A 15,693-nucleotide genomic window follows, 5' to 3' on the forward strand; every position below is an offset into this window, starting at 1 on the left:
ATAATTAAGGTTTTAAGCTTATTTAGATCATAATTAGACCAATTATAATAAAAAAACCAATAAAAAAAGTATAAATTGGAATTGAGGTTAGGTGATAAGCAATACATTAATTATAGATTTATCATCCTTACATTTGAATTCAAATTAACTTTGACATAAAAAAACATTTAATAGGTAATTCCTATATTGGTGTTAATAAACACCAAGACTTGAAATTAAGACATTAGACTACCACCCGTTTGAAGTGACCAGTCTTTACATAACAAAACAATTCTTATAAATCATAACATTCTTATTTAGTTTTACAAACCTTATTTTTTATATCTAAAGTCTTTTAAAATTTTAATTTGGTACATCAATATCATGCAACCCTAAATTGTATTTTAATGATATTTTTTTTATGAACATGAAATATGAAAATTATACCATATGGACCAGACGGAATATGCTAGACGTCCGAATATGATCTCGACATATAGAAGACCAGACGTGATGGACGGTCCCACTAGCAGACATCGACCTTCAAAGGGTTTTCACGAAAATCTGCATATTTGCTGCTCCCTCTACTCCGTTACTGCTTCACTCTTAGAGATCGGACGTGACAGACGTTCCCACTAGCGGACGACAATATTCGTGATATTACAACAAGATGTCGGATTCGTTCTGTAAACTGACCGTTCGAAACGGCGGAGCGACACATGAGTCACTGTTAAGATAAAGGAAACATTAAAATTATATTAAGGTAAAACGCGATTAGTAAGGATGGACCAGGGATTGGACCGTGATTAAGATCTAGCTAATCACATGCCCACGACAAAAACTATAAATATAAGTTAAAGATGAAAGGTAGTTGATTACATTAAATGCTCATTTATTCTTGGTAGTCTCTTTCTCTCTCTATCTCTACCTTTTAATTGACTTCAGCATCGGAATACCTTTAGATAGGGAGCTTGGAGCGACACTAATCAACTGGAACAATTATTTTTGAAAAAATTATTTTCAATTACCTGTATTCCTATACTAATTTAAAACTTATCATACACCTTCAGAATAATAGAGAATTATGTTGAAATTTTTTATTTTAAATTTCAAAACAATAATATATATCATTTCAGACAAAATGTTTCCTTTGTCTTAAAAATATATAACATCCCAAGTTACTGAATGTTAATTTTGTTAGTGGCGTGGAAATGTTGAATTCATAAGAAGGTAATGAACGGTGCTACTTTTAAAAAGTAAACAGACTGTGGTTATTATAATACACATAAAACAACAACACAAAAAAGTAGTGGAAATATGTCCAGTTTGTCATTATGAAGGGGTGAAATTGTTGCTTCAGTGTCCGATGAGCGTGGCCTACAAAGATTCATATGCATCAAGGATTACCGTGTCTGCGCACATGTGCTTGCAAAATCTTTGACTAAGCAAAAGAAAAGGATCACTCCAAAACCATCCAACAAAAATTGCTGTAAAAGGATACGAATCTTTCCCTTATTCTCCTCCTCTTCCATCACACCATTTCCTACAGACACTCCTTCATTCATTCTTAATTTTACAAACATGAAAGAAGAATATATACGCCTCCACCATCTTTCGTACCATCCATCCTTCATCTCACAAACGTTTCGCTTTCACCATTATACATACATACTTATATGTGGAACAACAACTAACTTAAGAATAAACAGAGTCCTAAGGTAAGAATATGGAAAAAGTGCAAAATTTATACACTCACCCAAACCAAACCCCGAACTAAAACAATTTTAGATCAGAGAGGTTGGTGCATGGTGACAACCAAGGGAGTGGTGACAGTGTGCTTGGCATCAGACCAAACTATGGAGCCAGTCTTGACAGTTGAACTCCCGGGTGAAAGCTTCACTTCCCTTGTTTGCACCCTCACAAGGAAGTTCAGTTTCTGACCCAACCTCCTGAAAGCCAGTGTGTCCGGTTCAACAGTGACCTCGGTGTCGGCAGGGGCTGCAACAGTAACCCTGTAAAGGGAGTTGGGGTCTCCAACGTTGGTGACAGTTCTAATGAAGTGTGTAGACATGCGCGAGCCTTGCTTGCCATACTGTTGAAAGACAGCAGATAAAGAGGGGTAATTGAGATTGGCAGCGTGACCGGCCCTCTTTGCTCCACTGCAGTCTGCGGCCTTTCTGGTGATAACCCGAATATTGTGGGCAGTGTAGTTGGAATTGCAGAGGAAATCGATGTAATCGTAGGTGGAAATGTCATAGACCAGACCGGGGTTGATGGCCTTCTCCGGGTGAACGTGGCCAGCCCCATAATCGAAGACCGAAGAAGCATTCCCAGTGGACTCGTCCAACAAGGTCCCTCCACCTCCTCCATTGTCGAGAGTGTAGGCAGTGGTGATAAGAGCAGATCTTATGGCGGCGGGACTCCAGTCAGGGTGGGCCGCTTTCAAAAGAGCAGCCAAACCAGAGACGTGAGGGCAGGCCATAGAGGTGCCGGAGAGTATGTTGAAGTCAGTGGTACGGTGGTCGGAAGGAAGGGAAGAAGGAGGAATGTAAGAAGGCCATGCGGCAAGAATGTTCAATCCAGGCGCAATCACATCGGGCTTCAAAATCTCAGGGGAAACCGGATTAGGCCCTCTGGCCGAGAAAGATGCCACCTTTGGCGCTGGCTTAACCCCAACCCTCGTGCCCCTGAATAAAATGGTTGCGGTGGGTGGCGACCGTAACTGTGAGGCCAACGAGATGTATCTTCGAATTTGGTCGCCCCCAGCGGCACCGACGGAGGTGGCCGGGAGGACGTGGCAGTCAGCTACCAGACCTTCTCCATCGAAGGGACCATTGGCCAAAATCATGGCAACTCCACCAGCATTCTTCACGACTAGGCCTTTGGCAGGCCTTGAATTGACGCCTCTGTCACATACAACAATCTTACCCCTCACGGATTTAGGGTCCAAGGAATCTTCCAAGCAGAGAGAGGAAGAGTAACCGTCAGACCCAGCATACACCAACTGGTACCGCCGACCCGGACTCAGACCCGGCCCACCGTAGACACTCACTCCACCAATCACCTTCCCGTTCCCCAGAATAACATCCGCGGGGAAATCTCTGTCTATGGTTCCAGCCCCCACAGTCGTCATCCAGGGTGCCACATTCGTCACCGTCAGCCCGCCGGGACCGCCGTTCCCCGCCGAGGCAGACACGAACACGCCAGCCTCCGAGGCTCCGAAGGCCCCCACAGCGATCACGTCCAGGTGGTAGGGCACCACGACGCCCCCGACGCTCAGAGAGACCACGTTAACACCGTCGGCCACGGCGGCGTCGAATGCTGCCAGGATGTCGGAGTCGTAGCAGCCAGCGTTCCAGCAGACCTTGTAGACGGCGAGACGAGCCTTGGGAGCCATCCCAGCGGCCATTCCCTTGGCGTAGCCCATGATGGAGGCCGGAAAGACGTACCTGCCGGCGGCGATGGAAGCGGTGTGGGTACCGTGACCGTCGGTGTCTCTAGGAGAACGGTACTCGAGTGTTTCGTTCATTTTGCCGTTGGTGGCTTCGTAACCGCCGCAGAAGTAGCGGGCTCCGATGAGCTTGCGGTTACAGGAGTTGGGGGGGAAGCCTTTTCCGGCGACGCATTGACCCTTCCAGTTGGGGGGAGGGAGGCCTAAGTCGCGGTCGTTAAAGCTCTGGCTTTCGGGTGAAATGCCGGTGTCGATGAGTCCGATGACGAGATCGGAGCCGAAATCGGTTTCCTTTAGCAAGCCAGCCCTGTCGGCGGTGTTGAGGCCGAGGAAGTGAGGGGAGCGCGTGGTGTGGAGTTGGCGCACCTGCTCGGGTATGAGGGCTATGACGTGGGAGAGTGACTCCAGGTTCTCCACCTCCGCGGCGGAGAGAGTTGCAGAGAATCCGTGGAAGACTGTTTGGTAGGTGTGGATTATGGAGGTGGCCTCGCCCAGTGATGATTCGTACCAGTGCCTGTGCGTGGGGAAGATCGAAGGCTTCGCATCGTGCTGCACTTGCACTATGAATGTTTTCTTCTCTTCTTCCCAAGCTGAAGCTGTCACCAACAGCAAAACCAGAATGCTTCTTCTGAGATGATATGGAGAAGCCATGGAAAATGAGATTCAGCTCAAGTGAAGTGAGAGTGCTCTCTCTCTCTCTCTCAGGTGAACAGAAAGAGTAGTAGGACCTAGTGTATGTATGTGTCTATGTTATAATAATGTCAATCAAATTCACGAACACACTGACAAAACATTCACAGATACAGAAAACATGTGTTGCCACAATTCCCTCATTTATTAACTATCAACCACATTTTAGCAAACAATATTTTATTTTTTGTTTCTCACGGAACAACTTTTTCTTTTCATTTGCTTTTTTGGCCTAATTGGTTTTTCTTAGCTCAAAAAGTCAAATTATTGCGTTTATATCATTCATGATTATTCTTAATGATGGTCATCCAAGTTCAATTTTTACACAATCTTGGACTAACACAGCCCTAGAATTTTTACGACATTCGATATCAATTGGATTTAACAATGTTCCGTTTCTTTATTCATGTTACGTACATTGGTTTAAGATTTTTAAATTAGAAACATTTTCAGAAAATAAAACATACTTTCTTGAAATTAAAATAAGAAATAAATCTTGACAACGGTTTACTTCCTAAAAGTCAGCAATCTCTTCAAACCAATCATTAATCGTGAAAACCATGGAACGTGTAACAATTCGCAAAGGGTTCGGCCATCAGTGTGCACGAGACATAATAATATTAACTAGAAAAATTTCTTAAAATAAAAGGCATTAACAACGAAGACATAACTTTCATCGTCCTCTGAAAATCAGATCAAAATAACACAGTTATAACACTTCACATATTGTTTTAAAATTTAATTATTCACCAAGTTTCAAAACGACCTATAAAAATGGAATGCAGTTCTATTCCTCTCACTGACAGAACTCGCGTTATGCTTCGAAAGTCAAAGAAAGAACAGATTACGTATAGCCCACATAGATACGCAATGCCCTAATACTAAAAGCCACCCCAAATTAATTGAAACGATACACGTGCTTGTCACAAAATTGTTTCATGTAAAAAACATGATCTTGAATATAAGCCCAGATTTGTAAAGAATACAAAAAGAGATATAGATATACATGAATTACTACAAGTATAGCTGGATCAGCTCATCACTGACAACAGATGGGGTAAGAACGCCTAAATCTGTGAAAAGCAGAGTCAGGTATTGAGGAGGGGTGTAGTCCCGCGCGGACCTTTCAACCTCAACCTTGGATGGAATAGGTACACCGAAATCAATAGGGCGTAAAGCAGGGGCTAAATCCTTTTGGTCAAGAGGGTAGAGACGAGCAAACTGCAGAAAACCATAACAAACAAGACATTAACTACACACAAATTCAAAGCAACCTTTCTAAAAAGATGAGTGCAAGCTAACATAAAGTCCAACTTAGCAAATTGCAAATATACCTTGTAGCTTTCAGCAGCGACATAAACTGGTTTATTCATACCGTGTGCAACCAATGCAATTTGGTAGGTTCCCATCATGTTGATTATGCCCCCACTTTCCACAACTCCATCTGCACCTACAAAAACCATGTCCACCTCATCCATAGTATATGCCACAGCAGAATCTATCAGTAGTTTCACAGGAACATCAAGCTTGGCTAGCTCATTGGACAACCGCAATCCTGTTCGATCTGGTCTTCCCTCTACAAATTAATAGACACGACATTGAAGTTCAGGTCACACTGAAGATGCCAAATATATTCACTCCACAAGTTTTAAAATGGGCTCCATAAATGGAAATTATGTCAACAAAATTGAAACTGTTCCAGAATAAATCTCCTTGTAGCTGACCTAAATCACAACATTCGAATTGTGTGTTTTGCCTTTTCGTTACCGAATTGCTTATGACCCTACAATCCTCCTCTATTTATCCTACCAAAGCTAACCAACCCAGTCCGAGTTACTGGAGCTGGAGTCCGTTATATTGCTTCATGCCTAGGATCTTAAATGTTTAGTTCCATACATTCCAAGTATTAGGGCCACGTTACACTCCCTCAGATATCGAACCACAGTTTCCTAGGTACTTGGATTGTTGCCCCACTTATCATTACAGATTCCTCTTTCTGAAAACATCTGACCCATAGGTTAAGGTTACGCTCCTTGAGATATCATTCGACAGTTTCCTAAGTACTGGGACGGGCATAGGGACTTAGTCGGTTGTTGACCCACTTATAATTAGAGCCTCTCTCCGAAAACATCTGACCCATATGTTAGACACTGATAAGGGTTGTGTAGGATTTGAGCAAACCCATTACCCAACCCATCAAACACAACCCACTGTGAGCATGTTGGATTCGGTTGGATCAATCACATCAACATTTAGAAATATTTTTTTTTTTCTTGTTAAAAGTTGTAATTTTCAAGTATCAACCTAACTAAAAAATAACACAATCTTTACAAAAATTAATCCAAGACTTCAAATAAGACAATGAGTTAAGTCATAACAAGTTTGTCTAAACTAACTTAAAACATGAAAAGAAAAACATAACACAAATTGCTTATAATATAACATACTAAAACCATGACCCAACCATTATAAGAGTAGGTTAGTTCGAGTTGGATCGGATTTGATCCAATTACAAGTGAAACCCAACCCAATCTAATTGGGTTGGATTGGGTATAAAGGGTCCTCGGTTAACCCGATCCAGTGAACACCCCAAGATAATGACCAAGTTAAGTCAAATAGGGTCCCTTAATCAATTGTTACCATGATTAATCCCAGTCTAATCAGGAGGGTACTGAAACAAAACTTCACAGGCAATATCAATAACCAAGCCTTATCTCACTATGTGGAGGTGTTTCTATGTATCAATCAATCAACAACAACAGATTAGCAGAAACCAAATTATCAGTAAAACAATCAGAGAAAAGATTGGCTTCTTCAATTGCTTTAAAAAGAATACAGAAATGAATTGAGAATAACAATTTTAACTATCCTCCCAGGGATTTAATACAATATTTGACTGAAAAAAATGCCTACAATTATATCGAGATAAGAAAGCCTAAATCCATGAAATTAAAGTTAAAGAAAAATACAAAGTTGCTCATTTGTTATTTGAATTTTGGAACTAAACATGAATATGAGTCATCTGTTACAACTCTGAAATAATGCGCCCCTAAAGTAATATATAAATAAAAGCACAGGAAGAGAGCAAAAAAGAAAAAAACCTGTGCAGAAGACCCGAAATAATTTCTTGTTTTGTGCCGCCAGTTTGAGGACTTCCAACACAACTCTGGAAAAACCATGAACCAAAATTGTGCAACCATCAAATATAAAATCCTGACTCAACATCGCGATAACTTTGCGAGCCTGCAGAATAAAACAAATGAATTTGGGCACAAATGTGAAAAAAATAAGGGAAATTAGAGTGCAGTGCAGAGAGGGTAAAAATGAATGAGAGAAAGTTGCCTTGTGGGAGATTTCGCCGAACTTCTCGGCACGCTCAATCAAGCGAGATTTAGCGGAATTGAAATCTTCGTATTCTAAAGCAGAAGTCCGAGTGACATATCGCATAAAGAGATCACAGCCCGCTGTTAAAGAGATAGAGGTGGCATCCCACGACTGTAACGGAACAAAGAGTGTTGAAATCAATGAACGAGAAGAAAATGAAGTTAGAGGCTTGAGAGTACCTTCAGAGTATCGGAGGCCTTCTTCAGCTCCATTTCCAGCTGCATCATGGTGGTAGCCTGGCTGGTCCTTATGACGGCGGCCAAGGCGCGAATGGCAGCGACGGCCTCCGCCAAATGGGGCTGTATCCGCCAGTTATTAAACTCCTTGATGACGCTGAATGGCTTGTCAGGATCGGGCCTGAGTTGAGGTAGAGGATCAGGGTCCGGCCCAATGGCGGCCTGAGCCTGGGCCAGCCAGTCGCTGGTGACAACGCCATGATGTGCTGCTCTGGTCTCATAGTAGGCAGAGGTCTTAGGGTTAGAATTGGGGTTAGGATTAGGGTTAGGGTTTGATATTGATGAGTCGGTAGGAGCGACGGTGTCTCCCTTGAGAGCAGCCTCGTTTTGCTGCCTGTCCATGATGAATGACGCTGATCTCCACCACATCTTTGATCCTCCCTTCCCACTTCAACACAGCAAATTCGATTCGATTCGATTCAGATAAGAATAGATACCATGAGTTGTGTTATGGGTTAAGCAAAACTTAAAATTAGGGTTCCGCAATTCCCAAATTCAAAGCTATGCCAACTCAAACATAATAATTTTTTATTATGTTTAGGTCTGAATATATATGTGCAAAAATAAATTTAATACGCCGAATTTCGTTTTCCATATTATACACAAAAATTAAATTAACTAACACACATTATATGCATAAATGAACTTGGTTGGTTTATTTTGCGAAAAAATAAACCTAAGATTAAAAAATAAAATTATTGTAACACACCTTATGCGCAAAAAGCCTACATGTTTTATTCTTTTTAAAATTTTAAAAAAAAAGTATCAAACATTGTGAGCAAAGAGTTATAAAAATAGAAATGTTTTCTTTAAAATATATTTTAATTTATTTTTCATTTATTTGATCTGTGATATGTCAACCAGTTTAGTAAAGTTAAATTAGATGTAAATTTAATTATCTTATTATGATATTAAAGCCTAATTTTGTATTAAAGTCGTTTTAGACTCTATGTTAGGCAAAATTTGGATTCATTGTATTATTTCTTATTGAACATCTTTTAATTCTTATGTTAGATATCTTTAATACTACGGGTATGTGATACGGATTTAGTAAATTGTTTAAGAATATAAATGGTACAAGATGAAATTTCTATTTTAATGACCTAGTAAACTGTTTAAGAATTTGTATAGATTAGATGAATTCTTCATAATTTTTTTTTTCTTGAAGAATTTATTCATCTAGATCATAACCTACCTTAAGCATCCTGGTAAAAGAAAAAGCATATCTATGAGACCAAATAAGAGTATTTTTTTTCATTGTCCCTTTTTCTTTAGTTAGTTTAAAGAAGTTTTCATGCATAGTTGGATATGTGACTTTATCACACTAATATGTATTTTATGAAATGATGTTATTTATGGAGATGTAAAGATATAAATAATAGAAAAAAAAAATATATTTTGGAGTTGTTTGGTTTCCTATTATTAAATATGTGTTTGTATATATATATATTTTGATCTCTTATCAGAGATAAATTTATTTTTAAAATGTTTAAAGGGTAATGTAGATTTATGTAATCTTATTTAACTTATCTTGATTATTAATAGTGTAACTCTTAATGGAATTCCATTGGAAAAGAAAGAATATAAACATGAAATTTTAAATTTTAATAAACCTAGTCATAAATGCAAACATAAAGTTGATAACTCCAATTAAGAATCCAGCATTTTGGTAGTTCTTCCATGCAAGCAAATGATTCAAATTCTCCTCATCATCAACCAACATATCTATCTATCTTGACTTTGAAAATCCTTTATCCACACTTTTCATCGATGTGCTGCTTATCTTATCCTTATTAGTAGTCTGAAGATAAGTGAAGACGGGAGCAAAGTGAAATTGTGTTTTATTTAATTAGTAGCTAGCAGAGCATCAAACATGGCTTCTTTGTTTTTCACAAATTGTCTTTATCATCAGACAGCCAAGTTGTTCTTTTATAATACAAGGACACAGACAAAATATTAACTGATAATCTAAACAAAAAGGAGGTGCAATTAAGCAAAGCTGGCATTCCCATTATGAAGCCTTAAAAGTTACAAGTGGCAAGAGGAACAAAACCCTCTGCACATGTTGCTAACATCCTTTTCCTTTCTCAAGTTCATGCCTTTTTCATACATACACAGTCTATATATATATTTATATATGCTGCTAAGATCTCCGAGTCTGAAAAGATGAGATCGAATAAGGTAATGAATTAGCACAGTGAGTTAAAACCATTACAGTTAAAGTCCTTTCTGACACGTCCTTCTTCAACAGCACCATCGTTGGAGTTCTTCTCTCCTTTCACTATCTGAAGCCAACTTTGTCGAAGAAGAAGATTGGTGATTTGAGCCTCTCTCTCTCTGGTGAAGCCATGGATATGAGTATTAGAAGTAGGAATAACTGGAGTAAGAAAAGGTGTGATTTTTAATTATTGGGTATACCTTGGATGATTGTTGGTGAGGTCTGGAATTCTTTGAAAACAGGGCCCTTCATCATACCCTTCGCAAATGATTTCCCCTCGCTCATCTTGGTAACACACTATGCCCTCAGAACGATCTTCGTAAACCTGTTTAGCCAACATTAATTAGCAAAACATCTGTTTCCTTCTGCTAAGACCAGGATAAACATCAAACACAAAAAACATCAAACCTTGTTCTTCATGGATGCTGCGATCCTCACTACCGATGATGATGCCCTTTTGAGTGGGATATAGCTTGGTTTGGAGATGAATTTTTTGTTTGGGCAGTTGAGAAATGATCCATATCTGTGAATTGGGATTTGAATTGAGGAAACAGAGGTAGCAGCCATGAATGTGATTGTCCCGGAAGAAGAATAAAAGTGGTGAGGGATAGGCCCTGCCTATATAGTAAGGCAATGATCTCATCCTTTAATTAATTAGTTTTTGATTATAATGGTAAAGCATTGGTTATGATATTATTATAAAATGCTATAAGTTGAATTATTGAAGGCCTGTGTCTTATCATGATAAAATGTAGTAATATAAATAGTAATGTAGGGCCAAAGTGGCTTATCCCTTACCTTCGTTGCCGGTGAACTCCAAGTCACAGTTCAGGTTTCATCATGCTTATCATTTTGTTGGTTGGTCCATTCACCATTTCACTATGAAATCAATCAATCTCTTGCTCTTCACTTCACACAATAATATACATAATCTCTTATATCAACACATCACTGTAAGACCACATGGCCTTTCAAGTAAGTTATCATGCTTTTAATGAACAAATTTTCAAAACTTTAAGCTACGATCTTCAACCATGATTTCACTAAGTATAATTACAGAGGACCAACGTTACGTCACATCAAACGACTTCACTGATTCATTTTCTAACTTCCTTCTGTTTAAAGCTGTGATCTTGCTTTTATTATATTCACCGGGGTTATTCATCTTAGTTGTTTACTCTTCTTTTAGTTTTCTTTTGTCCGTATTCCCTTATTTTCTAGTATATTTTTTTATAGTTGATCGAACTTCATTGTTATTTTCTTGATGACTTGTTTGTAACAGGGTCTTGTCAAACAAAATAGAGAATTCTATAATTTTGAAGGAAAAACAAACGATCAATTTAAGTTCTTTTTTAAACTAATTAAAACAACAACAAAATTGAAAGAGAACTTTTTGTGGAAACATAAATTGTGTTGCTTTCTTAACTTCACGACAATCTGGATTCAAGAGTCCAAATTCTCATATTATTTTTTTTTTTTTTACCAAATGTTCAAAATATACTAATATTGATATATTAAAATAAATTAATATATTTTAAATAGTTTTTATCTATTCATAGTTACAACATGTGTCACCTTAACCTACTAAAATATTCTAACGACAATTTCTCATATAAAGGTCTAAATCACGTTATTATTCTGTTAATCCATGATAAGACTCAACACTTTGTTTTTATCAAACAAAGTAACCAATCTCATTCAATCTCTATATACGAATATATTAGAAATTTCTTCCACGGAGTAAAAGTATTTTAAGTTAACATTCACACCATACAAATGTTGTAAATGGGTGTTAAAACATAAAAAACCAGAAAATAACCAATAATACTTAATAACATCAAATAGACATTGAAGATACTTTATATATAAATACCTCAACTGAATAGAATCATTGTATCAGGTTCTATCACTTTCATATTTATATTTCACTTTTTTCTTTGAGTATGAAACAGGTCATAATAATGCTTGTAAGGGTAATTTTGTTGGTGTGTTGAATTTGATGTAGCATTAATTAGGGAAAGTAAACCGTGCAAAGCTGAGGTAGGCCAATTCTGATGTTGTTTGTTGGTAAAAGGATTTGGTATGCAGGTCCCGAAGCTCCCTCTTCTTTTTATGAAGCAGTGGGTGAGCAGCAGTAGCACTGTTTCATCATCTTCCGATTCATCCAGTCAACTCAACAGTGCCTTTTCCTTATTCAGTTCAGCGTGCTGCTCCTGTTCTGTTACTCTATCTGACTATCCACTTACTTTCTCATGTCCCACTGTTTCATTTATGGCATAACCAAAGCTCAGACAACACACAATAGGCTTAGGCACTAGTGCCACTAGACTAGTAGCCACTCAGTTACCCCAATAAGCTCAGCTTAATACAGACCCCACTCTTATCTTATGCCTCAGACCAACTAACAATATTTATATACAACATGGTATGAATTTGAATGGTAATGGTACAAGCAGCACCACACACAACTCCACTTAATCTGCAAGCTCAAACTGAGTTTGTTAACTCAACTCCTTTCCAATGCCAAACAACGGTAACTCGGATAGCAGAGAGGTTTCAGCCAGCAGAGATGGAAGCAGCTCTATCACGCACAGGAGACTAGATGCTCCCTCTACCCCTGGCAGACCCATTTTCAGCTTCAACAGTGTTGGCAAATTTTCAAGAAAGAGCTTCCCTTCCAAATGGGACGATGCAGAGAAATGGCTCATCAGCTCCCACCACTCCCCACCTCACGCTATAAAGCTTTCTGAGCCTTCTAACATAAAGGTGCACCCTGACTCTGCCAACTTTCAAGGCTGTGCGTCTTTGGACCACCATGACATAGCCCATGCTTCTGATGGGATCTCTTGCTCCATGCACACTGTGCTAAAAGGTGCTATAAGCATCCTTACTTCTCAACTTTTCCCTTGTTTTTATGCTCATCATTATCATCCTGTCTCTCTTCTCCTTTCTCTTTACAACTCTCAAACTTCTACAATAATAATCTTGTCTAAAACTTGTTTTAAAATCACTTTAGTTTGAAATTACATTTCATGTTTTTTTTTAATGCTACCAATGCTGATAGGATTTGTAGATATTTCCTTTCAAATTTTATTTTAAAACTTGTATAAAACTTGTTTTAAAAAGACTCTTTTTTGGTCTTTAATAGATCTTAGACTAGTTGGGTTTTATGGCTGCAAATCAATTTACTTAGCTAGGAGCTATTACTGATGGTAACTGCATTCTACACTTGAAACTTCCAAAGAAGCTGATACTCTCACTACAAACATATTGATAAAAAAATCTCATCCTTTTGCAATTAAATGATATGATTGAGTTGAAGTTTATAAATTAAACAACTCCTTGACAAACAGTGAAATTTCATTTGCAATGCAGGTGAGTTCACAGACAGCACTGTGCCCATTTTCCCAAATCGGCAATATTCAGAGACAACTGGAGAAGGGCTTTCGTTTGGAGACCCAACTGGGGAGGCAGTGAAAGATGCTTGCAAGGAAGTGGTTCGTAAGGATGTTGGGACGGAGATGACGCCTCTTGGAAGTTGCACAGCTTCAAGATGCCACACCCCATTCAAGAGTTCATCTCCTGCTCGCCATAACACTCCTGCAAGTAAGTCGGGACCATTGTCCTCCGCAAACCACAATAACAAAACCTGCACCGTTGACCTTATTCGGCTGGAGGAGTGTCATTTTGCCAAATTGCAAGTAGGAACACCGTATAATTCGGTAACATCACACTGGAGCTCAAGAGAAGAGGACGAAAAGGAAATGTCAAAGAGCTTGAGACATAATGCTAGCCAGAAAGCTGATTCAGACTGCAGGGTTGCTACGTGGGAACAAGAGGAAAAGACCAAGTCTTGTCTCAGGTAAATAAACGTTGCAGTAGTCAGCTATTGTAGTTTCGTCTGATGTTGTATATTGTATGCCTGTTGAGAAGGACTAAATTTTAGTATGTGCGGCAGGTATCAGAGAGAAGAAGCCAAAATTCAAGCTTGGTTAGACCTCCATAGTGCTAAAGCAGAAGCACAATCAAGGAAGCTTGAGGTACTTAATTGCTGATATTTTCTGATGAATCATGATTAGTTATAGTGACCTGTATTCAACAACAATGCGTGTGGAAACCATCAGTAATAGTTTTCCATACAAAGTTATTCTGCAACTCTTCACCGGGTACAATTGACCAAACCATTTAAGCTCAGGTTTCTTATTCTCCTAAAATAAAATAGTTTCAGGCTTTCAGCACAAGTCATGGCTGTAATTTATAAAATCAGGAAATGCTTTGTACTTAACGTTGTTTTGATTAATTTAATATGAAAAACTGATTTTTCCTGCAGTTGGCCCATCGGCTACTCAATTTTCTTGTTCATGTTTTTTTCATCTGAAATAATAGTAAGTAGTAAGCTTATAGGAATGTACAAATCATCCTTCCTACTTCTTTTTCTTTTTTTTTTTGGCATGCAGCAAGATGTTGACCATTTATATGTCCATAATAATAACCCAAAATGATTAATTTGATAAAATACTGTACATACTAGTTGGCAGCTGCTGGTTAGAACTTTTTATTACAATCAAAAGTGTTTTGCCATGCGTCCAGTTTGCCTTCCTCCTCGATTCAGCCCCGCTCAAGGACGTCATTCTCTATTGTTTTGTTGACCACTCCACACTTCCTCAATGCAATGAATATCCGCATTCATGCTTCCCTCTTTGGTGAAATGAACTATAATCCCATTAGTTTCCTAACATAATATTAGAGAGAAATGTGATTTTCTTTAGAAATTCGTGAGGAACTTGGAACTTATGAGTTGATTTGGCGAGCCACAGTCGTAGCTGCTGCCCTTGATATATTCTCTTCATTGCTGTTCAACTTGAATATAAAACGGATATGAATATTATATTACTTTTTAGAACATGTCGACAATTTGTTTGGACAGACTAAAGGCTACAGTGTGATTGACTTGTGGTATATCTTGCGAGGAATATGTGGGAAGGGGAAACAGAATAATATATGGTTTCTTTTTATCCGTTTCAAAACAGCACACTCTTTCTCAAGGTCGGCCACTTTTTGTTCTCTTCATTATTGTATAACGACTTATGGGAGCGAGTTTGAGTGACCAAAAGTGACGGTTGTAAAAGTAGCACTATTCAACTCATTTATAAAGGCTAAATAGTTCTCAGGTTTTTTGTTCAATTAATTCAGTATTAAACGTGTAGGGTGGTGTGTTATACTTTAACGTGTATGAAATATAATGTACACATTACCTGACAGTTACTTAAATTCAAACAAGGTTAAGAGGCAACGAAACTAAGGAATGTTGTTGAAACAATTGTTTAGGTAAAAATTCAAAAGATGAGATCATCCTTGGAAGAGAAGTTGATGAAGAAGATCGCAGTGGTTCACAGAAAAGCTGAGGAGTGGAAAGCAGCAGCCAGACAGCAGCACTTGGAGCAAATCAAGAAGACCGTTGAACAAGCACAAAAGATTAAGAAGCAGTGTAACCCTCAAGTCTTAGGCCACAACTCATGTGGTTGCTTCCCCTGCAATAACAATCATCACTAAACATAATATAACATTGATCCCTTGTCCTTGCATGGAGTTTACTCCTGAAAATATTTGTTTATCGTTTTACTAAATATTTTCCTCGTCTTCAATGGCTGTAATATTTTCTTAACCAGCCATAGTCTTCCTCTTGGGATGAAAACTTGGAATGGTGTTGCATTTAATGATAAATAGAGGAGACT

General features: G+C 38.5%; 4 protein-coding genes across 4 annotated transcripts; 1 reads left to right on the forward strand and 3 right to left on the reverse strand.

Moving 5' to 3' along the window:
- Window positions 1-1,198: 1,198 nt before the first annotated feature.
- Window positions 1,199-4,282, reverse strand: LOC106760129 (subtilisin-like protease SBT1.5). Its single transcript, XM_014643567.2, has one exon. The coding sequence runs from the start codon at window positions 4,079-4,081 to the stop codon at window positions 1,769-1,771; it is 2,313 nt and encodes a 770-aa protein (XP_014499053.1). The 5' UTR covers window positions 4,082-4,282; the 3' UTR covers window positions 1,199-1,768.
- Window positions 4,283-4,996: 714 nt separating this feature from the next.
- Window positions 4,997-8,256, reverse strand: LOC106760163 (translation initiation factor eIF-2B subunit alpha). The gene is made up of 5 exons (XM_014643616.2): window positions 7,684-8,256; window positions 7,463-7,615; window positions 7,222-7,363; window positions 5,455-5,696; window positions 4,997-5,341 (listed from the first exon to the last, which is right to left on the reverse strand). The coding sequence occupies exons 1-5, from the start codon at window positions 8,107-8,109 to the stop codon at window positions 5,135-5,137; spliced, it is 1,170 nt and encodes a 389-aa protein (XP_014499102.1). The 5' UTR covers window positions 8,110-8,256; the 3' UTR covers window positions 4,997-5,134.
- Window positions 8,257-9,565: 1,309 nt separating this feature from the next.
- LOC106760218 lies at window positions 9,566-10,574 on the reverse strand. The gene is made up of 3 exons (XM_014643684.2): window positions 10,367-10,574; window positions 10,159-10,283; window positions 9,566-10,077 (listed from the first exon to the last, which is right to left on the reverse strand). The coding sequence occupies exons 1-3, from the start codon at window positions 10,523-10,525 to the stop codon at window positions 9,930-9,932; spliced, it is 432 nt and encodes a 143-aa protein (XP_014499170.1). The 5' UTR covers window positions 10,526-10,574; the 3' UTR covers window positions 9,566-9,929.
- Window positions 10,575-11,808: 1,234 nt separating this feature from the next.
- Window positions 11,809-15,653, forward strand: LOC106760019. The gene is made up of 4 exons (XM_014643458.2): window positions 11,809-12,830; window positions 13,334-13,820; window positions 13,917-13,998; window positions 15,287-15,653. Exons 1-4 carry the CDS (start codon window positions 12,479-12,481, stop codon window positions 15,509-15,511), a joined length of 1,146 nt encoding a protein of 381 aa, XP_014498944.1. The 5' UTR covers window positions 11,809-12,478; the 3' UTR covers window positions 15,512-15,653.
- Window positions 15,654-15,693: the final 40 nt, after the last annotated feature.

The sequence above is a fragment of the Vigna radiata genome, chromosome 5, assembly GCF_000741045.1.
Source record: "Vigna radiata var. radiata cultivar VC1973A chromosome 5, Vradiata_ver6, whole genome shotgun sequence".
Lineage (NCBI taxonomy): Eukaryota > Viridiplantae > Streptophyta > Magnoliopsida > Fabales > Fabaceae > Vigna > Vigna radiata.

What these genes read in the sequence shown, in the direction of transcription:
- LOC106760163 (XM_014643616.2), bottom strand. Translation starts at nt 8,109, where the DNA reads ATGTGGTGGAGATCAGCGTCATTCATCATGGACAGGCAGCAAAACGAG. An exon ending in AGGCCTCCGATACTCTGAAG is followed by an intron (nt 7,616 to 7,683) that starts GTACTCTCAAGC and finishes GTTCCGTTACAG; the next exon opens with TCGTGGGATGCCACCTCTAT. An exon ending in TCGCTGCTGAAAGCTACAAG is followed by an intron (nt 5,342 to 5,454) that starts GTATATTTGCAA and finishes GGTTTTCTGCAG; the next exon opens with TTTGCTCGTCTCTACCCTCT.
- LOC106760129 (XM_014643567.2), bottom strand. Translation starts at nt 4,081, where the DNA reads ATGGCTTCTCCATATCATCTCAGAAGAAGCATTCTGGTTTTGCTGTTG.
- LOC106760218 (XM_014643684.2), bottom strand. Translation starts at nt 10,525, where the DNA reads ATGGCTGCTACCTCTGTTTCCTCAATTCAAATCCCAATTCACAGATAT. An exon ending in CAGCATCCATGAAGAACAAG is followed by an intron (nt 10,284 to 10,366) that starts GTTTGATGTTTT and finishes TTGGCTAAACAG; the next exon opens with GTTTACGAAGATCGTTCTGA. An exon ending in CTCACCAACAATCATCCAAG is followed by an intron (nt 10,078 to 10,158) that starts GTATACCCAATA and finishes TGGCTTCACCAG; the next exon opens with AGAGAGAGAGGCTCAAATCA.
- LOC106760019 (XM_014643458.2), top strand. Translation starts at nt 12,479, where the DNA reads ATGCCAAACAACGGTAACTCGGATAGCAGAGAGGTTTCAGCCAGCAGA. An exon ending in CATGCACACTGTGCTAAAAG is followed by an intron (nt 12,831 to 13,333) that starts GTGCTATAAGCA and finishes TTTGCAATGCAG; the next exon opens with GTGAGTTCACAGACAGCACT. An exon ending in CACAATCAAGGAAGCTTGAG is followed by an intron (nt 13,999 to 15,286) that starts GTACTTAATTGC and finishes ACAATTGTTTAG; the next exon opens with GTAAAAATTCAAAAGATGAG.